Genomic DNA, 22,500 nt, shown 5'->3' with positions numbered 1-22,500 from the left:
CTCTGCCCCTCTCACGTTGGATCTCTGGGTCAGGGGTCAGGGACAGAGTAGAGAGCATGCACGCCACTCAGAGAGGCACTTCCTGCTGTGTGTGTGTCGACTTCCCCTCTGATGAGGAACACAGAGCCACACATGCAGGCCATGTGGTGATGATGTGAGGGAAGTGGGCGTGGTCATGTGACTCGGTTGTGTCTCCATGCCCCATGTGTGAACGGCCAATCACAAATGACATATCGCCAAACAGTTGAATCCTCCGTGCATTTCAACAAGCAGTAAACAATACAGCCACCACGCTTCCGGAATTATCTTTTGTACCGTTTTGATCGTCTATCCTAGCCCAAATTGTAGTTTTCGAGCCTAATCTGATCTTTTCATGTTATCTGAAAACACTTAAGTGTGTGTGTGTGTGTGTGTGTGTGTGTGTGTGTGTCTACTCTGTGAGAGTGTGTGTAGGAGGCCCATCCGGCCTTGAACGTCAGTTAGTCAGGTCGCCCATGGCTGGGAATGATTAGATGAGAGGGGGGGAGGCTGGGGGTGGAGGTGAGGGGCGGGGAGGCTGGGGGTGGAGGTGAGGGCGGCGAGGCTGGGGGTGGAGGTGAAGGGCGGGGAGGAATGGGGGTGGAGGTGAGGGGCGGGGAGGCTGGGGGTGGAGGTTGTGGGATGGTTGTCACAGCTGCTGATTAACATAACTAACCCCCACCCCCCCTCTCTCTCTCTCTCTCTCTCTCTCTTTATCTCTCTCTCTTGCTCTCTCTCTTTCTCTCCTTGCAGAAGAGGAAGAGGAGGATGAAGAGATCACAGAGCCCAAGCCTGGCCCTGAGTCTGACCAGCAGGAGGAGGAGGACAACAAGGAGGCGAAGGAGGGTGAGTAGAGGGGGGCGGAACTACTGAGAAAGACATTTTAGAATGTGCTCTGTGGCTCATTTGGTAGACTTAGCATGATAGAGCGTGGCGTTGCTCTGCTAGCAATGCTGAGCTCCTGGGTTCAATTCCTGCTGGGACCATACATACAACAACTGTAGGGACTGTATGGGGTAGTGGTGGCCTAGTGCATATTGAGACGGACCGGTGATCAGAAGGTCATGAGTTCAAATCCCACCTGGGAACACCACCACTACTGTGCCCTTGAGTAAGGCACTTAGCCCTAAGTTACTCCAGGGAGAACTGTCCCTCTAATCTCTAATTGTAAATCGCTTTGGATAAAAGCGTTTGCTTAACGGTTAAAATGTAAATGTAATGGGTTCAATTCCTGCTGGGACCATACACGCCACAACTGTATGGACTCACTGTACCACAAGTCGCTTTGGGTAAAGGTAGTCTGCCGAAAGGCGTACTTTATGTTATGCTTTAATGAGAGGGGAGGAAGATGGAAGGGTAGATTTTTTTAGCCGTAGACCATTAGTCCAGATGAGCCTAAAAAAACTAAAGTTCCACCACTTTAGCCCCTGTGCCCAGCCTCACGGGAACATCGCTCTTCATCTTCTCACACATCCACGGTCAAACTGTCATGAAACAAAGCCACTGGAGCGCGAGTGAGTGGTTACTCGCGTGTGACCTCCGCCGCGTATCAGATGCCAATCTCTGAGGCTGAAGTCCAGCTTATCGGCCCATGGCATTCTGGGTCAGACCTGATTAAAAACGTGTCACTTGACCCCCTCCAAGGAACTTCAAAGTCGGCCAGAGAGGGCATTCTTTGTGCGGGCGGGCACACAGAGTAAATAACTCCTCCAAAGGGTAGAATGAGGCCTTGTCAGGGGCTGGCCTGTTGTAACACACACACACACACACACACACACACACACACTCACACACATACACAGATGCGGACCCGGGCCGTACCACTTTGATCAGTCCTTTGTCTTCCTTATGAGTTGTCAAAAAAAAAAAAGGGGGCGCTGCGAATCAAGTGGGTAGAGATCAAAGAGCAGGCCCTCTAATAGTCTGGAGGAGGCTGGGGACACAGTGACATCAAAACCGGACGTCTCGCTGTGCCGTCATTACAGGAGAGGGGAGGTGGAGAGCCTCACAAGGCTTTGTTTAGTCTTATTTACGATGTTATTTACTTTCCAGCGATTACTGCGATGCCCCTCTCTTGCGTTCTGCTGTAGCCTAGGTTTTATTCTTGTTTTAATGGAAGTGACCTCAACGGTGATTTGGTACACAGCGATGTGTTATGATCTATTACTGCTGTTTCTGTTTGTTATAATGACACACAGTACGATACATAAACAGAGGTATTTTCTCTGTGTGTGGGGAGTATTGTCTTTGTCTGGTTTAAATCAGCTAGCATGTTTATTTACATTAACTGCACGTTTAGGTAGTATTTTGCGAAACGGGTGGGCGTTTTAGATTGCGACTTTGTTTCTGCTGTATGTGTGTGTTTGTTTGGGTAAGTATCGGTGATGTGCACCTCTGCAAAAGCTTGTTTACAAATTCGGTGCACGCATGGGGTGTTTCAGGCTACCCCAGGGAGCTGACGGAGGAGGAGAAGCAGCAGATTCTCCACTCTGAGGAGTTCCTCAGCTTCTTTGACTGCAGCATCAGAGTGATGGAGCGAGCCCTGGCCGAGGACTCGGACATCTTCTTTGACTACAGCGGACGAGACCTGGACGACAAGGAGGGGTAAGAGAGACCGAGGACGGAGAGAAGAGGAGTGCGTCTGTGTGTCTGTCTGTCTGTTAGTCAGATGTGTAGGCATGTCTGTGTTAAGGCCTGAGTCATGCCTTTGGTGTCAGTCAGGGCATGGGGACTTCCTTGTTCTTCAAAGACATGCCCTCCTCATGATGTAACTCTCTCACCGCCCCCAATATTGACCTCTCGCAATGACATCACCGTGGCCTGAGGGGTATACCCTCAGTGGACTAGCCATTGTTTTTGTCTCATATATCATAAAATGGTAATGAGCACATCTCAAATCACACCCTGCTCCCCCTTTGTTTTGTTGAGTGAACTGCCACGTACTGTAGGGCTCTGGCCATGTCAATCAGTTGTTATAAGAGCAGAGCGACCTTTGAACCCTCTTCGTTGGCCACAGGGACTTACAAGGCGGGTCCAGTCTCCAGTTGAGCCGGCTGTTCTATGATGAACACTGGTCCAAGCACCGCGTCATCACCTGTCTGGACTGGTCCCCTCAGGTAAGGCCCTTTGTGCGTGCGTGTGTGCGTGCGTGCATGTGTGTGTGTGCATGAGTGTGTTTGTGCCTGTTTCACTGGCTTGTCAAATAAGACATAAACAAAATAATATTTATTTGATAAGATTATCTTCCACTTCTCTCTACCATCCTCTTCATCTTTCTCCTGCCCCTCTTATCTCCTTCTCCATGTCCACCCCCTGTGTCCTCTACCCCCTGTCCTCTCCCCTCTGTGTCCTGCTCTCCCCCCCTGTCCTCTCCCTTCTGTGTCCTCCTCTCCCCCCTGTCCTCTCCCCTCTGTGTCCTCCTCTCCCCCCTGTCCTCTGTCCTCTGTGTCCTCCTCTCCCTCTGTCCTCTCCCCTCTGTGTCCTCCTCTCCCCCCTGTCCTCTCCCCTCTGTGTCCTCCTCTCCCCCCTGTCCTCTCCCCTCTGTGTCCTCCTCTCCCCCCTGTCCTCTCCCTTCTGTCTCCTCCTCTCCCCCCTGTCCTCTCCCCTCTGTGTCCTCCTCTCCCCCCTGTCCTCTCCCTTCTGTGTCCTCCTCTCCCCCTGTCCTCCCCCCTCTGTGTCCTCCTCTCCCCCCTGTCCTCTCCCCTCTGTGTCCTCCTCTCCCCCCTGTCCTCTCCCCCCTGTCCTCTCCCCCCTGTCCTCTCCCCTCTGTGTCCTCCTCTCCCTCTGTCCTCTCCCCTCTGTGTCCTCCTCTCCCTCTGTCCTCTCTCCCCTGTCCTCTCCCCTCTGTGTCCTCCTCTCCCCCCTGTCCTCTCCCCTCTGTGTCCTCCTCTCCCCCCTGTCCTCTCCCCTCTGTGTCCTCCTCTCTCCCATGTCCTCCCCCCTCTGTGTCCTCCTCTCCCCCCTGTCCTCTCCCCTCTGTGTCCTCCTCTCCCCCCTGTCCTCTCCCCTCTGTGTCCTCCTCTCCCCCCTGTCCTCTCCCCTCTGTGTCCTCCTCTCCCCCCTGTCCTCTCCCCTCTGTGTCCTCCTCTCCCTCTGTCCTCTCCCCTCTGTGTCCTCCTCTCCCCCCTGTCCTCTCCCCTCTGTGTCCTCCTCTCCCCCCTGTCCTCTCCCCTCTGTGTCCTCCTCTCTCCCATGTCCTCCCCCCTCTGTGTCCTCCTCTCCCCCCTGTCCTCTCCCCTCTGTGTCCTCCTCTCCCCCCTGTCCTCTCCCCTCTGTGTCCTCCTCTCCCCCCTGTCCTCTCCCCTCTGTGTCCTCCTCTCCCCCCTGTCCTCTCCCCTCTGTGTCCTCCTCTCCCCCCTGTCCTCTCCCCTCTGTGTCCTCCTCTCCCTCATGTCCTCTCCCCTCTGTGTCCTCCTCTCCCTCATGTCCTCTCCCCTCTGTGTCCTCCTCTCCCTCTGTCCTCTCCCCTCTGTCTCCTCCTCTCCCTCCTGTCCTCTCCCCTCTGTGTCCTCCTCTCCCTCTGTCCTCTCCCCTCTGTGTCCTCCTCTCCCCCCTGTCCTCTCCCCTCTGTCTCCTCCTCTCCCCCCTGTCCTCTCCCCTCTGTGTCCTCCTCTCCCCCCTGTCCTCTCCCCTCTGTGTCCTCCTTTTCCCCCCTGTCCTCTCCCCTCTGTGTCCTCCTCTCCCTCCTGTCCTCTCCCCTCTGTGTCCTCCTCTCCCCCCTGTCCTCTCCCCTCTGTGTCCTCCTCTCCCTCTGTCCTCTCCCCTCTGTGTCCTCCTCTCCCCCCTGTCCTCTCCCCTCTGTGTCCTCCTCTCCCTCATGTCCTCTCCCCTCTGTGTCCTCCTCTCCCTCTGTCCTCTCCCCTCTGTCTCCTCCTCTCCCCCCTGTCCTCTCCCCTCTGTGTCCTCCTCTCCCCCCTGTCCTCTCCCCTCTGTGTCCTCCTCTCCCCCCTGTCCTCTCCCCTCTGTGTCCTCCTCTCCCCCCTGTCTTCTCCCCTCTGTGTCCTCCTCTCCCTCCTCTCCTCTCCCCTCTGTGTCCTCCTCTCCCTCTGTCCTCTCCCCTCTGTGTCTTCCTCTCCCTCCTGTCCTCTCCCCTCTGTGTCCTCCTCTCTCCCCTGTCCTCTCCCCTCTGTGTCCTCCTCTCCCTCTGTCCTCTCCCCTCTGTGTCCTCCTCTCCCCCCTGTCCTCTCCCCTCTGTGTCCTCCTCTCCCCCCTGTCCTCTCCCCTCTGTGTCCTCCTCTCCCTCTGTCCTCTCCCCTCTGTGTCCTCCTCTCCCCCCTGTCCTCTCCCCTCTGTGTCCTCCTCTCCCTCTGTCCTCTCCCCTCTGTGTCCTCCTCTCCCCCCTGTCCTCTCCCCTCTGTGTCCTCCTCTCCCCCCTGTCCTCCCCCCTCTGTGTCCTCCTCTCCCCCCTGTCCTCTCCCCTCTGTGTCCTCCTCTGCCTCTCCCCTCTCCCCTCTGTGTCCTCCTCTCCCCCTGTCCTCTCCCCTCTGTGTCCTCCTCTCCCCCCTGTCCTCTCCCCTCTGTGTCCTCCTCTCCCTCTGTCCTCTCCCCTCTGTGTCCTCCTCTCCCCCCTGTCCTCTCCCCTCTGTGTCCTCCTCTCCCTCCTGTCCTCTCCCCTCTGTCTCCTCCTCTCCCCCCTGTCCTCTCCCCTCTGTGTCCTCCTCTCCCCCCTGTCCTCTCCCCTCTGCGTCCTCCTCTCCCTCCTGTCCTCTCCCCTCTGTGTCCTCCTCTCCCCCCTGTCCTCTCCCCTCTGTGTCCTCCTCTCCCCCCTGTCCTCTCCCCTCTGTGTCCTCCTCTCCACCCTGTCCTCTCCCCTCTGTGTCCTCCTCTCCCCTCTGTGTCCTCCTCTCCCTCCTGTCCTCTCCCCCCTGTCCTCTCCCCCCTGTCCTCTCCCCTCTGTGTCCTCCTCTCCCCCCTGTCCTCTCCCCTCTGTCTCCTCCTCTCCCCCCTGTCCTCTCCCCTCTGTCTCCTCCTCTCTCCCATGTCCTCCCCCCTCTGTCTCCTCCTCTCCCCCCTGTCCTCTCCCCTCTGTGTCCTCCTCTCCCTCCTGTCCTCTCCCCTCTATGTCCTCCTCTCCCTCCTGTCCTCTCCCCTCTGTGTCCTCCTCTCCCCCCTGTCCTCTCCCCTCTGTGTCCTCCTCTCCCCCCTGTCCTCTCCCCTCTGTGTCCTCCTCTCTCCCATGTCCTCCCCCCTCTGTCTCCTCCTCTCCCCCCTGTCCTCTCCCCTCTGTGTCCTCCTCTCCCCTCTGTCCTCTCCCCTCTGTGTCCTCCTCTCCCTCCTGTCCTCTCCCCTCTGTGTCCTCCTCTCCCCCCTGTCCTCTCCCCTCTGTGTCCTCCTCTCTCCCATGTCCTCCCCCCTCTGTCTCCTCCTCTCCCCCCTGTCCTCTCCCCTCTGTCTCCTCCTCTCCCCCCTGTCCTCTCCCCTCTGTGTCCTCCTCTCTCCCATGTCCTCCCCCCTCTGTCTCCTCCTCTCCCCCATGTCCTCTCCCCTCTGTGTCCTCCTCTCCCTCTGTCCTCTCCCCTCTGTGTCCTCCTCTCCCCCCTGTCCTCTCCCCTCTGTGTCCTCCTCTCCCCCCTGTCCTCTCCCCTCTGTGTCCTCCTCTCCCTTCTGTCCTCTCCCCTCTGTGTCCTCCTCTCCCCCCTGTCCTCTCCCCTCTGTGTCCTCCTCTCCCCCCTGTCCTCTCCCCTCTGTGTCCTCCTCTCCCCCCTGTCCTCTCCCCTCTGTGTCCTCCTCTCCCCCCTGTCCTCTCCCCTCTGTCTCCTCCTCTCCCTCCTGTCCTCTCCCCTCTGTGTCCTCCTCTCCCTTCTGTCCTCTCCCCTCTGTGTCCTCCTCTCCCCCCTGTCCTCTCCCCTCTGTGTCCTCCTCTCCCTCCTGTCCTCTCCCCTCTGTGTCCTCCTCTCCCCCCTGTCCTCTCCCCTCTGTGTCCTCCTCTCCCCCCTGTCCTCTCCCCTCTGTCTCCTCCTCTCCCTCCTGTCCTCTCCCCTCTGTGTCCTCCTCTCCCTTCTGTCCTCTCCCCTCTGTGTCCTCCTCTCTCCCATGTCCTCCCCCCTCTGTCTCCTCCTCTCCCCCCTGTCCTCTCCCCTCTGTCTCCTCCTCTCCCCCCTGTCCTCTCCCCTCTGTGTCCTCCTCTCTCCCATGTCCTCCCCCCTCTGTCTCCTCCTCTCCCCCCTGTCCTCTCCCCTCTGTGTCCTCCTCTCCCTCTGTCCTCTCCCCTCTGTGTCCTCCTCTCCCCCCTGTCCTCTCCCCTCTGTGTCCTCCTCTCCCCCCTGTCCTCTCCCCTCTGTGTCCTCCTCTCCCTTCTGTCCTCTCCCCTCTGTGTCCTCCTCTCCCCCCTGTCCTCTCCCCTCTGTGTCCTCCTCTCCCCCCTGTCCTCTCCCCTCTGTGTCCTCCTCTCCCCCCTGTCCTCTCCCCTCTGTGTCCTCCTCTCCCCCCTGTCCTCTCCCCTCTGTCTCCTCCTCTCCCTCCTGTCCTCTCCCCTCTGTGTCCTCCTCTCCCTTCTGTCCTCTCCCCTCTGTGTCCTCCTCTCCCCCCTGTCCTCTCCCCTCTGTGTCCTCCTCTCCCCCCTGTCCTCTCCCCTCTGTGTCCTCCTCTCCCCCCTGTCCTCTCCCCTCTGTGTCCTCCTCTCCCCCCTGTCCTTCCCCCTCTGTGTCCTCCTCTCCCCCCTGTCCTCTCCCCTCTGTGTCCTCCTCTCCCTCCTCTCCCCCCTCAGTACCCAGAGCTGCTGGTGGCCTCCTACAACAACAACGAGGATGCCCCCCATGAGCCGGACGGTGTGGCTCTGGTGTGGAACATGAAGTTTAAGAAGAGCACACCTGAATACATCTTCCACTGCCAGGTACACACACACACACGCACATCACATGTTACTGTACATGACATTATAAAGGCTGTTCTGTCACAGTACTTCTGTATTACATCCGCTTTCCAATTCCTAAGTGTGTTTGGGTACTCCATCTCAAGGGAGCTATTTAGCTTTTTTTGCCTTTTTTTAGATACTGTTATGTTTTATATATAGCAGGTTTAAGTACATATTTGATTCAATCATCCTACCAGTATCTCAAGTATGAATGTTTCAGTTGGCAAGCCAGTAGCATGGGGATGTGGGTACGGCATACTAGGACTGCGAGCTCACGTCTGTGGACCACGCCGCTCCACCGCTCTGCAATGACGACACCAGAAATGAAAAATGAGGAGTAAAGTGATATTTAATTAAAGCGGTTCTGCAGGCTCGGTTTGGCCTACTTGGGCAGAACACGATATTACGGAACATGTCCGCTCCTACTGGAGCCAACTTTTTTTTCTGAAAAAGAAAGAAAAAAGAAGAAGAATCCTGAGGTTTTTGTGCAAAAAAAGACTTCTCCTCGGTCGTGACGCTAATTATAAAAGACTCCGGGTGGATTTTTCGGGGAGAGGAGGGGGTGAGGGAGTTGGGGAGCCTAGGAGGCGGCTGAGGCCTGAGAAGAGGGCCTCCCCACTCCCACGAGAGAGAGGGGGATTATACAGCCCAGGGTTTTTAACAGAGACGTCTCCGTAATAAAAAGATGTGGCCTACCACTTCCTAATCCAGCAGTCCACATGTGTTCGCCCACCCACATGGATCCTTCATCGCATGTGCTCAACGCTCCATTTCCTACGCCCCGGAGTCTCCCTCACACACACACACACACACACACACACACACACACACACAAACACACCTACACACAGAGACACAGACACAGACACGCACACACACGATACCAGAGTCTTGTATACATACAATACTATAACTTACACATTGGTTTCAGTCCCAGCTCAGGTTGGTCTCAGTCTCAGCTAACGTTAATCTCAGTCTCTCTGTTGCTCCAGTATTGCTCTCTGTTGCTATCTCTCTTTCTTTCTTTCTCTCTCTCATACAGTATACACACACATGCACACACACACACACACACACACACACACACACACACACACACACACACACACACACACACACAAGCAAGCCTGCAGAGGTCTGACATTTTTTTGGGGGTGGACAGATAAGATGAATATTATCATGTATCCAAGTGATTGCAAGTTTGCAAGTAATGGAATGTTTTGAGAAAAAAGGATCTGCCCAATATTTACAGCATCTGTGAAACATGGTGCAAGGGGTATTAAGTTTGGGCTTGTATAGCTGCCACTAGAACTGGCTCACTCGTCTTTATTGATGATGATTATAGTAACTGCTGTGTACAGAGACACCTTGGCTGCTCGACTGCAAGCAAATGCCTTCAAATTCATTGGATGGCACTTCATCATACAGTAAGACAGTGACCCAAAACATACTGCCATAGCAACTAGGGAGTTTTTCAGGGCCAAAAAGGGGAAACATCGTGACTGGCAAAGTCCTATTGAATTAAAGCAAAAAGATCTCCAAACACACAACTGAAGATGGCTACAGTACAGGCCAGGCAGAGCATCACCAGAGAAGATACCCAGCATCTATGGGGTCAATGGGTCCCAGACTTCAGGCAGTTATTGTATGCCATTACTTTTGGGTATGCTGAAATAGGGGGACTATGCATAAAAAGGTGGTGAAACCAATATGTACACCAATACCATCAAATGAAATCTCTACTTTAACCTTATGGTAATTGTTTGATTTCAAATCCAAACCTTTGGAGTGTAGAGCCAAAAGAAGAAAAATATTCAGCACAATATTTACGCAGGGGCACTGTATAACATTGTGTAAGTCCAGATACAAGTCACTCTCTAAAACACACGGCGGCACACACACACACACACAGGTGTGCAGTGTGCACACGTACCATCTCTCAGTGGAGAGGTCTCTTTAGGTGAGTGGGTGCTGGAAATAGGTGTGTGTTGGATGAAATGATAACAGAAGGGGCGAAAAAAAAGGCTAAAAAAGAAAAAGAAACCCCCAAAAATGGCTCCTCCCAGCCTCGGCTGTGTCAGGCAGTGAGTGTGGCCTGGGGCTGTGCCATGCCCTTTCATGAGTAGCGAGAGAGAAAAAACACAAGACGCGAGAAAGAAAGAAAGAAAGAAAGAACGAAAGAGTGCGAGAAAGAAAGAGGGAGTCGATCTCTAATCGCTTGGCACAGGCCTGCCTTCGCGAGGCGCTGGAGAGGGATGAAAGGAGACAGGAGTGGTCGGAGGAGAAGAAGAAGAGATATTGTTTTTTCGCCGCCGGGTCTATTACAAACAGAGGCGCTCTTTTCTAGTTATCCCCGGATCAGATGGATCTTAATGTGCGAGCATGTTCTGCCGTTTAACCCCACAGACCGCAGGGCCGCTTATTCCCCCACTCCTTCTTCTTCTTCCCTCCCCTTCCTCCCGAGGTAGACTCAGCGCATGCAACCGCCGCCGCCGCCGCACACACTCATCCTCCGCGTCTCTCTTCAATCACACACGCCCCGGCCTGGCTCTGGCTCTGGCCCCGCCGGCTCCCCGCGTTCTCTCTCTTGGCAGACCTCAGAGAGGGGGGCTCCGGCGTTCCTTCCTTCAGCCACTTTCCCAACATCTGCCCACAGTGGCTGCCTCCATGTGCTGGATGCCTCCCTCTCAGTCACACCCTCCCCCAATGGCCCCTCTTCTTGAGTCTTTGTGTCTCTTTGAATTGTATTGTATTCCCCTCTTTCCATATTTTTCGGGATGGAGGTTGAATATTTGCGTGCTAGGATATAACGTGTACAGTACATGTTTGGAGGGGGGGGGGGGAGGATCGGTGGTGTCGGTGGCTGTGTTTTGGGTGGGGTTGTATCCGTGGTGTTGAGGTGATCTGGGGTTTCATAGAGGCGGTGTTTCTGTTGAGGCGGTGGGGGGTGGGGGTGGGGGGGGTCGCCTGCTGCTCCTCCCTCGACCCTCCCCTCCCGGCCCTCAGTGGGATCCATCATCACCCAGACCCAGGCGCTCCAGTAACATCACACGACCCTCTCAAGTGGGACAGATCACGCCACATCAATGGCACGCCCCGAAAAACCTCACCCGCACCCCGAAGCCCGCACCCCCGCCGACGCTGTCAGCTCCCATCCCGCTCAGCCATATTTTTATTAATATCTCTCCTTTATCTCTTCACACACCATAACTGGCTGTGACCTGCTCCCGGTGCCAGAGGGTTGGGAAAGCAAGGTCCTGGCACAGTAGGAGAGGTATTCATAGGGTTTCAGCTTGGACAGAATCCCGCTGAAATTATAGTGGCGGATGAAGTTGCATTTGCTCATAAAGCTTACTGGAGAGATCCTATAAAAGCCACTGTGAGCTGTGTGAGTGGAAGGGCAAAGACCCTGTGTCTGTCTTGGTTTTTATGATAGACTTGTATAATAGCCTCCATTCTTTCAGCAGCTCAGAGATTCTACCTCTATTATGGTCAGTCGGTCTTGTTCTCGGCATTCTTTGCTACTCAGGCGGGTTGGGTTTTGTATGCCCTATTAGACCTCTCATAGCAAGGCTACTGTCGCTAAATGAAATGACTGTATCAGTACATTTCTTAATAACTGTTCATGTTAACATTTATATTGACTTTTTTTTATTTTTTTATTTTTTTATTTTTTTGGGGCATTTAGCAGACACCTTTATCCAAAGCGACTTACAACAAATACACTTGTCTAAGTAAGTGAATCATCTATCCATCAGTCATAGCAAGAAAAAGTCATCTATGCTAAGGTCAGGACCATTGGCAGTCATAAGGCTAGAAGACAGACGACTAGGGTAGTGTTCTTGCTTCATGTCTACTTCATCTAATCAACCCAACTCTCTGATACATCAGCCTACTCGCCCACAATTCAATTTGTAATTTGTGTTTCCAAAATGTTGAGCTTGAATTTAACTTTAGTGTACCTCCCCTACTACGGTATATGGCAAATATCAAATATATGCTACGGTCACTGTCAATGAAATAGAGAGAGGTGGGGGAGAGAGAGAGAGAGGGAGAGAGAGAAGGGGGAGGGGGAGAGAGAGAGAGAGAGAGAGAGAGAGGGAGAGAGGGAGAGAGAGAGAGGGGGGGAGAGAGAGAGAGAAAGGCTGCTTGTGTTCACTGAGCTTCTTATTCTTTATTTCAAGAAACGGTGATATGATATTACACCGCCTCTGCCAGAGACCGCAGAGTGACAAAGTCTGCAGGGTGTCATAAAAAAAGAACGGGGAGAGAAAGAGAGGGAACGAGGGGATGCCAAGCGAAGACGGTTCTATCCATCTGGTCCTGATAAGGCCTGCTGAAAACCAGATGATTGTGGTGGAGAGCAGGAGAAGGCTGGGGATCTGCTCTGGAGAATATACTGTCTGTTACTCAGTCACCCCCCCCCCCCCCCCCCTCCCCTCCCCACCAACTCCAGGAGCAATTTTTCACCCCGAGAAAGAGGGAGGCAACAAAGGAGGGAGTGTTCTTGTCTCTCCCCTCTGTAATCCTGTGCTCCGTGCCATCTCTCATCATGGGTTAGCCTTGTGTATTATTCTGTACAGAACACTTCCCATTAATATAATGGGCTCTGCCAGAAGCACTTAACGTCCCTGAGATGATTTTTCGGGCTTCAGGAAAAGGAAAAGCCCTGAGCTGCTCCGTAGGTGCTACAGTAGAGCCCAGGCTACAATGTTGAAATCACGTTTCAACCTCAGAGTCTCTGGTGTTTCTTTTCTCTAAACCTGTCGGTTCAGACGACAGCCTTTCATTTTAGGCTACAGTACCTGGAGATGGCTTTGCAGGATATGGGGTCATGCTGAACCAACAACAAGGAAATTGGCTCAGAGCTACTGTAGGCTACTTGGGAAATGAATGTCAGTTTGTATTATGCCAAAGGTATGAGAAGAGTTTCAAAATATACAGTATATATCAAAATGTGCATCAAATGCTAAGGATTTATCTCCAGCCTCAGATCGATCAAAGTTCAACTGTCATATGTAACCTGCTTCAGTTTTCAAATAAAATCACAGATGGCTTTGGTGCTGTAAATAATATAGCAGGTAGACTAAACTAACAGGTGGTTACTGTCAAGCATAAGAGTATGTGTACACAGGCATCATTGTAGTCAACAAAGGCACTGAAAACATAATGCTAAGTACAGTAACTTTTGACTGAATCAGTCCCCTTAATAAATCTGTTCTAAACTTAAGCCGTTAATTTCATAACATGACAACTGAATGATGGATCCACTTTTGTGTGTCAACCAATTTCCCTTTGGCAAACATCATAAACTGCTTTATGGGGACAAATTGAACTAATTTCAGTAGCTAATGACATACAAAAACATCAGTATAACTCATAACCATATGTGTTGATATGACATCTGATTAGGGAATATGCTTTTATGTGGAGCCCAATTCTTTTTTGGCAGAAGTCTCTCATTGCACTATTGGGACAAAGTGAGTATATTTCAGAAGCTCTACAGTCTATAGACTTACTGTACACAGGGATAACAGTGACATGCTGTAGGGATGTGGTTTCTAGAGAGGGGATTCTGAGTTTAGTCAAAAAATTCCTCCACTTTAGATGAAGACCCCTGATAGGGTCCTAAGTCTGGGTAACAGATGGAGTGATAAACTCTTTTTTTGATATCCCCTTCTGTCATTACCATGAAGACCGGTGATTTATTATTTATTTATTGTTATTCATTTAGTATTATATTTCAAGAGCTTTATGTCATATTGGGAGCAGGGATCATCTATGAATGTATGTTTGTAGACAAAACAATTGATGGCTTTGGTTAATGAGATAGAAGGTTTAAAGTATGTCTCATCATCATTGCGAGGAGTCAGAGAGATTGAAGGCAGACTTCGTTTTTTAAAAGAGCAATGGTTCTCTTAGTCAATCCCAGGTTTTTCCAATTTCACAACGAATTGGGGGAATTATTGGAAACACTGGCTTTTTCTTAGGTATAGTAGTGATGATTACAAATAAACATTTCCTGAGGGAGTGTTTTATTTATATATACTCCAGAGGGAGTGTTTTATAATGGAGACTTTGATGAGGCTTGCTAAAAGAGAGAGAGAAAGAGAGCGGGAGAGAAAGAGAGAGAGATAGAGAGAAAGAGAGAGAGAGAGAGAGAGAGAGAGATAGGAGAGGACATAAGCGGGAGAGATAAAGGAGAGAGCTAAGGAAGGAGTGGTCTGTGGCTCAGTCTCCTCTCCTGAGTTTGGTCCTGGTTTTGGGTTACTCTACTTCATTAAGGCTCTGATTAATGGCCTGGTAGGGGAGTTGTGACCCTCTTGTTGTGGTGACCCCGTCGTAATGAAGCTCTCTGTCTGAGGAGCGTGGCCCTGACGGCAGGCCACAGCATAGACAGCCACAGGGTTAGAGGTCAAGACCCAGGCTCTGATTGAAATGGCAGTGCATCAGAGACACGGCTTAAAGCAAAGTACTCACGTGGCTAGGAGAGTATTTAGAAACTAATGGAAGCTAATCCTAAAAGAACAGAGACAGACATGCATGAGGAAAACGTCTTTGGGTGCGCTGAATCTGTGTGACGGAAGGACCGGGATGTTCCAAAAAGTATTCTGCTTTTATTTTCCTACGTTACGTTGTAACGTCGTGCCTGTAAAACTCGCTGTAAAATCGAAATATTTTTGGTTAGACCATCAAACCTTGTGTGTTAATGTGTTTAAATCTTAATCCAGATTTACCTGTGTCCCTCTGTGTGTTAGCAAACTTCTCAGGGATCCTTTTTGATGGCGAATGAGAGAGTTTATTTTTTTACCCTTGAAGCCTCGTTTATTTTGAGTCCTTTCTGTAAAACCGCCTCACATCTGAAGCTCCTCTGTAGCCCTTTCTGGAAGAGCTGTGCTTCTTCAGAGGGGGAAGAAAGGAAAGAGAGAAGTGTGGTGTTTTCTTTCGCTTTGGTTTGTTTTCCAGTCCTCTTTAAAATGAACTTGGGGTTCAAGACTTGGCATTCGCAGATGGTGCGGTGGGAGAGAAAGAAAAAGAGAAGAGACTTTTTTCTTTTACTCACAAAACAGTCATCCTGAAAGAGCAAAGAAAATAATCCAAACACACTTCAATAGTATTACAGATTCTTTCAGATTAAATGGGGTCTCCTGCTAGTGTAAACAAGGAAAAATACCATAACTGTACCAGAGTTAGGGCTAGGGCTAGGGTTAGATAGTCTATCTTATATTAGAATAGAAGAGTACTGTATCCCAAGCTTCCATTGTCCTCAGACTTGGCTTGGTGAATGTAAACCTTGAACCGTGTCTGGTTTACATATGGTTCAGGTGCAAATTGGTAGTCAAAACAGAAAGAGATTGCGGTGTTTAGGTAGCTAGATTTCCAATTCGAATTACGTCTGCTCTGCTCTGAAGAGAGACAAACAGTTCTAAAGTTCTATCTAAAGTTCTCCTTCTGTGTGATCAACCCCATACCATAGCATTGGTGGACCACAGGTTGCATGCATGCAGATACGGTTGAAGCCATATGTGATGGCCACTGAAGAGGAACCAAAACTCAATAAACATAGCGTCAAAGAGGGGGGTTCAAGGCCTCGCTTGTCATGACGGAGGCTACACTTCACGCTCCAGTGGCTGCCGGGTTTGATGCCGTAATATAAAACGGCTGGGGGCACAATCCCCCGTATTGTCTCTGTTACCCTGAAGTCACCCCTCTCCTCTCCTCAGTAGACCCTCTGCAGTCAACTCATCATCTCTGCACCTCCCCACCCACCACCACCCCCCCACCCCCCACCACCACCACCACCTCCCACTGCCCTGCCTCCTCTCTTTCTCTCTTTTCTTTGACTCTATCCTTGCTCACTCGCTCTCTCTCACTCTTCTCCCTTCTCTCTTCATCTTTCTCCTCACTCTCGCGTATCCCTCTCTTTCTCTTTTATCCCTCTTCTTCTTCCCCCCCCATCTGAACCTCTCTACCCCCCCCCCCCGCCCCCCCCGCCCCCCGTATCCCACTTGCTCTCTATTTAACCACTCTCTTTCCCACATCCCCTCCCTCTCCCCATCGTCCCCCCCTCCCTCCTCTTTCTCCTCCAGTCCCCAGTGGTGTCAGTGGGCTTTGCTCGGTTCCATCCTAACCTGGTGGTGGGGGGTACGTACTCAGGACAGATCGTCCTCTGGGACAACCGCAGCCACAGGAGGACTCCAGTCCAGAGGACCCCCCTGTCAGCTGCCGCACACACAGTAAGTCTCCATCCTACTACACCCAACAAGTCCAACACGCTCCACACACCACTCATCCACTTTGTTTCAAACAACGTTAGCATGTCAGCTTCAACATCCTGAAGATCGCATTCAATCTTTAGTCTCAGGACATGCTGAAAAGCTCCTTTAAGGATAGGGGGATAACAGTGAGCCTCTTAACCGTAAATCTATTCACCCCAATAAATCCATTGAGCCTCAACAACCTGTAAACGCCACCCAAGAAAGCAATAAAGTTTATTGGTAGTCAGGGGTGGGGAGTTCATCATAACTTCAGTGGTGCTCCTCAGGCACACACACACACACACACACACACACACACACACACACGGCCCCTAGATGCCATACATGCTCAAGGTTTAAACTCCCGTGCCCCCAATAATGAGGGACTATGTCTAGATGTCTAGGGCTAGGCCCTCGCTTCACCAACCCGTCTGTGCTCTGAAAGGGGCCATTGTGGGCGGACAACAAAAATCAATTTGAGGGCAATAATGACATAATGGCTTCACACAGTCCACTGTATTTGCACAGCGGTCGATGCCAGTGCCAAGTTTAAGTTAAGGACTGTTGCACATTGGCATCTTCTGACTCTATATGAGCCTTGTGTTGTCTGCATGATTACACCAAACATATAGATATGGATATAATATAGTTACATGAAATTCCTGTAAAAAGATTGGGCGAAGTTAACGAAAACAATGCATTTCAATGTAGCACGTTGAAAATAGATAACCACTACGTACAGTCGAGTGATTGAAATACCAACAACTTTATTCATAAACAGCAGAGAACTTCTGAGACACAACACTTGAATGAATGAATGAATGAATGAATGAATGAATGAATGAATGAATGAATGAATGAATGAATGGTCTTTATTGTCATTGCTATAGTACAGGTACCAAACAACGACATTTGGGAGGGGGGGCTCCCCTGGTGCTAGGAAAGAAAAACATAAATAAAGCTGGTTTACATAAATAAAGGCTATGTACACTATCCACTATACTATACTGTACAGATAAGACGACTAGGGTTGTCATATTGCACATAGTGTTATTGCACATTCATTTAAAGTGTCGCAGTTTGCAGGCTTGAAATGTACACATTTGTGCCTCAGCACTACACCTGATTTTTTCAATCCAGCAGCTGCCATCAATCCGTCCAGACTGTCATCAACACTGAGCCGTAACAGTCGATTTTTTGGGGTTTCATTTGTACAAATCAGTGTGATTGGCTCATTGTCATCTCCTTCCTCTCTGTAGCACCCGGTGTACTGTGTGAACGTGGTGGGAACTCAGAACGCCAACAACCTCATCACCGTGTCCACCGATGGCAGGATGTGCTCCTGGAGTCTGGACATGCTCTCGCAGCCACAGGTAAGGACTGCTCTGGGCTCAGTCATTAGACATCTCTATCAGTTCAAGGTCAATGAATTAGAACTGATTCCCAGTCAGATAATAATCCCATATCACTGTATTTTAGCTCCTCATTTCCTATCAACCACTAATAACTGTTGCGTGTTGCTGCTACACAATTGCAACTTAAGTCTCCTATCAAACTGTATAGTCATATAGTCTTATGAAAACTGTACGATGGCCTACAGAACTATTATAATGTCTCTATATGCCTATATCATACGTGATGTGACATCACGTCTGTGACACTCAGATTGCAATTGGTAGAGTAGACTGAAGGTACATGTGACGGAAGCTGGTGAAAGGGAGAACAAATCGGCAACCGACCAGATGTTCAGACTTTATAAAAAAATCAAAATACAAGTAAATTAATTAATTTTAATTTTGCCATTTAGCAGACGCTTTTAATCCAAAGCGATTTACAATTACGAATTACAGGGACATTCCCCCTGGAGTAACTGAGGGCTAAGTGCCTTACTCAAGGGCACACTAGTAGTGGTGTGGTTTCAGGCGGGATTTGAACTCACAACCTTCCGATCACAAGTCCAACTCACTATCCACTCCACTACCCTACCCTTGTTGAAAATCAAATCTCTCTAGTCAAGCCAAAATATTGCAATGCAATGGATTCGGTGAGTAATCCCCACTACTACTTAGTTAACTATAACAACCAGGTAGTAGTGGGGATTACTCACCCAATCCATTGCCGGCTTGTTCCCTGTTTCGCCAGCAGCTGCCGTCTCATATAGTGCACCATCAGCCATCATGTACAGGAGAGATTACCATGGAGACACATACAAGTGTTGTCTTCTTGTTGAATCCTTTAGCTCACTGTGTTTTTGTTTGCAGGAGAGCATGGAGCTGGTGTACAACAAGTCCAAACCGGTGGCAGTGACAGGCATGGCGTTCCCCACTGGAGACGTCAATAATTATGTGGTGGGGAGTGAGGAGGGAACCGTGTACACCGCATCTAGACACGGCAGGTTAGAGGAGCACACACAGACACACACACACACACACACGCATGCACATGCACGCGCAAGCATGTGCGCACATACACAATATTTGACTTTCAAATACACACTGTAACTTACACATTGCTCTCTGTCTCATCTCAACACACACACACACACACACACACACACGCAGATACACACACACATAATGTGAAGTTACAGAAGTGTACACACAGACACATAAACATAAGCGTCTTTGTTTTGATATGTACTGTTGTAAAGCACAATATTACAATATAAATGCTTTGCTTGACCACAACTCTCACTGCTCCTTAAATGTGATGGCATGTTATTTCCCATTTTCAGTATAACCCTATTGGGGATTATTAACCCTAACCCTAACATTAATAAAGGATTATCATTGAAAGGGCCAACAGGGAAGGAGATGTGGCTGGAGAAATGTAACCCGTCTCAATTTCATAGACAGAGGTTCTGTATAGATGCATGAGATCAAGGGGCTCTGATGGCATAAGACAGTTGAAGCTCATGAGGCGTTTATACGGTATATTCTTCAATAATGGCTATATATCATTCATTTAAAAGTCCAAACAATGGATGTACCAATCCCAGATTGCCCCCTTTTTTTTAAGTGTTCAATCATCTTGTCCTCTCCTGCCATTTTCTCTCCTTGTCCCATGACCCTTTGCAGCAAGGCGGGGATCTGTGAGATGTTTGAAGGCCACCAGGGACCGGTGACTGGCCTCAGCTGTCACAACGCCGTCGGCCCCGTCGACTTCTCCCACCTCTTTGTCACCTCCTCCTTTGACTGGACTGTCAAGCTGTGGAGCACTAAGGTAACTAAGGCAACGGAGGCAGCTCTCCATCTCGACCTGAATCCGACAGGACTCGCCTTGTGCCTGACTCAGGCTGTCCCCTTCCTGTCAACCTCGAGCAGAGTAAATCACACTGACATGCGGCGAATGTCTGTGAGTTTGTTTACTGAGTCAAATAGACGTGAATGCTATTTTTGTACTGTGTTCACTGAGTCAAGTAGACATGAACTGTATTTATGTATGAACGTGCTCACTGAGTTCACATGTTCATTAGGTCCAGGAGACTTACACTCTCTATTTCAGTGTGCTGCTCACTGAGGCAAGTAGACATGGGATCTATTTTTGAGTATGTTCACCGTTGAATAAACATTAACTCAAATACCCATGCTCTGTATTTGTTAGCCCATCTACTGGAGGGCACAGTAGTTAGTAGTTACACAGTGTCTGGTCTGGACATACAGTCTGGTTACAGAACGTGTCCATGGCAGGGAACTGGACTGGACTGTGGTTCTGAGGGTATAGATCAGAGCTGGACATGGCAGTGAGACAACTAGATTTTACTGTGGGTCTGACTCGATCAAAAGCTCAGACTCAACTGAGGGAGCGAGAGAGAGAGAGATGGAGGTAGGGATGGATAGAGTTTGGACTGGAGGAAGGGAGGGAGAGAAGGAGGAGTGAGGCTGTTGACTGGGGTTCAAACCACCCACAACAGCAACGGCAGGGGCCAGAGAGGCTGCAGACTCACTGTAACTCTGGCCCACTCTGGCCTCTGTCTGGAGACAGAGGACTGGACCACAACTACCACAGAGACCGACAGAAGGAGGGAGATGGAGACAGAGGGAGGGGAGGAGGAAAGAAGGAAAGGAGGAATGGAGGATGAGAGGGAAGGAGAGAGAGAGGGAGGGAGAGAGAGAGAGAGGAGTGAAGAAGTTAAGGGATAGTGAAGAGACTTATAGAGAGGAAAGAGTGAGAAAGTGATTGAAGAAGTGAGAGGGAGATTGTAGGCTTAGTGAGGAGGATCCAGCTGGAAGGCCACAGAGTCACAGGGTCTGGGATAGAGAGGAGAAAATACAAGAGAGAACACCCGTAAATAGTTTTGTATGGAAGTAAAAATGCAATGGGAATACATAGAATATACATAGAAAAACATAGAATCAAAAAGTAGAATCCACATTTTTATTAGGCTTTAACATATTGTAAGGACAATGTTTAATCATTAAACCAAATTCCAAATTCATCCATGATTCATCCATGGTTACTCGTTGGTGATCAGGGAATGAGATCACATGATAAAGAGCGCTGTTTTCGTCAAACAAAAGAGTTTTGGAGTGGTGTGGAGGTTGAACACTGGCCTTTATGTAAAAATAAATGTACGCTTTGATTTTTACAATGATATGCACACATGTGCTGCTATTAAAAAACATAGCATATTAGCACTTGACATTATCAGTGTAGCCACAGAGGGCAGCAAACTGCAAAATGACATGCTACACGTTTAACATGTTTGTATTTGTACTACATTAATTATGGTACACTTGGCCATTTTCGCATGGCATACTGTAATTGACAGTGATTTATTCATCTTATACAGTAGATTCACCTAGTCTATAACTCATATGTGAAGTGTATCGAAACATTCTGTGGATTTGCTGCAGGAGTGTTATTTTTTGGGATTGGGGGAATTCCCTTTCCTTTGAGGGGTACCACAGGAATGTGTGTCTGTCTCCTGTCCCTCGGTGTGTGTGTGTGTGTGTGTGTGTGTGTGTGTGTGTGTGTGTGTGTGTGTGTGTGTGTGTGTGTGTGTGTCTGTGTGTCTGTGTGCGTGTGCGTGCGTGCGTGCGTGCGTGCGTGTGTGTGTGTAGGTGTGTGGCTGTGGGTACACCTTTGCTGGCACCCCTTTGCTTACCTAAGGCTGCCCTGGAGGTTTGCTTTCACCCGCCAATCAACACCATCAGAAGACGCCGCACAGTCCCCACAGAAAAAGAGTTCAAAAAGGCCAAATGCTAAATTCTGAATATGTTTTTACACTCAGTGGCACAAATATTGTGGTTACGAAAACATTCTGAGCTGCTAGGCTCTGAAGAAGGCGCAACGTCTCGGAGTGGGGCTTCTGAGGGTGCATAACTTAAACGTTAAACTGTCTCACTCTCTTGACCTTAAAAACAGTGTCTGCAGTTGATGAGAGAGACCATGATACCTCCAGTGCTGAGATAGACCACGATGCCTCCAGTAGATTCAAGTCTTCAGTTTATTAAATAATCATGTTAAGTCACAGTTCAGTTGATTGGTAATTAGCGTTAATGCTAATATTGTAATAATAATAAGTGCCCCTTCAGTTTGATTCGGGGCTCTGAGGAGCCCTGTGTGTGAGAGTGTGAGAGAGACAGACAGACAGACAGACAGACGGAGGGAGAGACGGAATGAAGTGTTCTGCCTCTTAGATCTCCTTCCCAGCTGGGAAACTGTTTGCCCTGGTTTGCCCCGATGTCCTCCGCCAGGACGGTCGCCATTTTGAAGTTTTTTCATAATGACTTCTTCTTCTCTGCCGTCTCTCTATGTTTCCCATGCAGTTGTTGGTTTTGTGTGAGGCTGTAGTGTGATTTTTTGTCAGCGACATAGAGTGGAGTGGATGAGACAACTGGAATAAAAGACATTGGCCACAATAGGACTCTCTGGGGACTCCAGTTATGAGTCTCCTGGAACGCTCAGTGGAATGGGTCTCCAGAGGGAATAAGCAGGCCAGAAACAGCAGTCTGTTTGGCAAATTTAGGGATTTAGAATGGACGCCACCATGGCACCCAAACTTCCAAGACAGTCACATTCTAATTAGTGGGTCCAGCAGTTATTTGACATACATAACATTACTTATTATTCTCTCTCATCCGATTTTACAATACCTGTTCCTTTTACTCCAAAAACTCTATTATTAACATGATTTATACCAACATTCTGAGAGCTCCATTGTTACTCTATTGTTACTGCAACCAGTGTGTGTGTGTGTGTGTGTGTGTGTAAAACACTGCAAACAGTGTTTTATCTGTACAGTATAGTATAGTGGATAGTGTACATAGCCTTTATTTATGTAAACCAGCTCCTTTCCCTTCTTGTTTTTTTTTTTTTTTTTTTTCTCTTTCCTAGCACCAGGGGAGCCACCCCTCCCAAATGTCGTTG

The 22,500-nt window shown here is 49.8% G+C and overlaps 1 protein-coding gene across 1 annotated transcript in view; it reads left to right on the top strand.

Moving 5' to 3' along the window:
* Window positions 1–22,500, top strand: part of dync1i1a (dynein cytoplasmic 1 intermediate chain 1a) — a 54,114-nt gene that overhangs the window by 22,691 nt on the left and 8,923 nt on the right. The window contains exons 7-14 of the mRNA XM_080531183.1: window positions 772–864; window positions 2,460–2,622; window positions 3,035–3,134; window positions 7,724–7,849; window positions 15,961–16,107; window positions 17,388–17,501; window positions 18,390–18,523; window positions 19,206–19,350. Of these exons, the coding sequence (XP_080387309.1) occupies window positions 772–864; window positions 2,460–2,622; window positions 3,035–3,134; window positions 7,724–7,849; window positions 15,961–16,107; window positions 17,388–17,501; window positions 18,390–18,523; window positions 19,206–19,350 (1,022 nt within the window). The remainder of the gene's footprint in view (window positions 1–771; window positions 865–2,459; window positions 2,623–3,034; window positions 3,135–7,723; window positions 7,850–15,960; window positions 16,108–17,387; window positions 17,502–18,389; window positions 18,524–19,205; window positions 19,351–22,500) is intronic.

This window comes from Nansenia antarctica (genome assembly GCF_963989245.1).
Source record: "Nansenia antarctica genome assembly, chromosome: 5".
NCBI classification, from domain to species: Eukaryota; Metazoa; Chordata; class Actinopteri; order Argentiniformes; family Microstomatidae; genus Nansenia; species Nansenia antarctica.
This window is presented reverse-complemented; position numbering and strand designations above follow the sequence as displayed.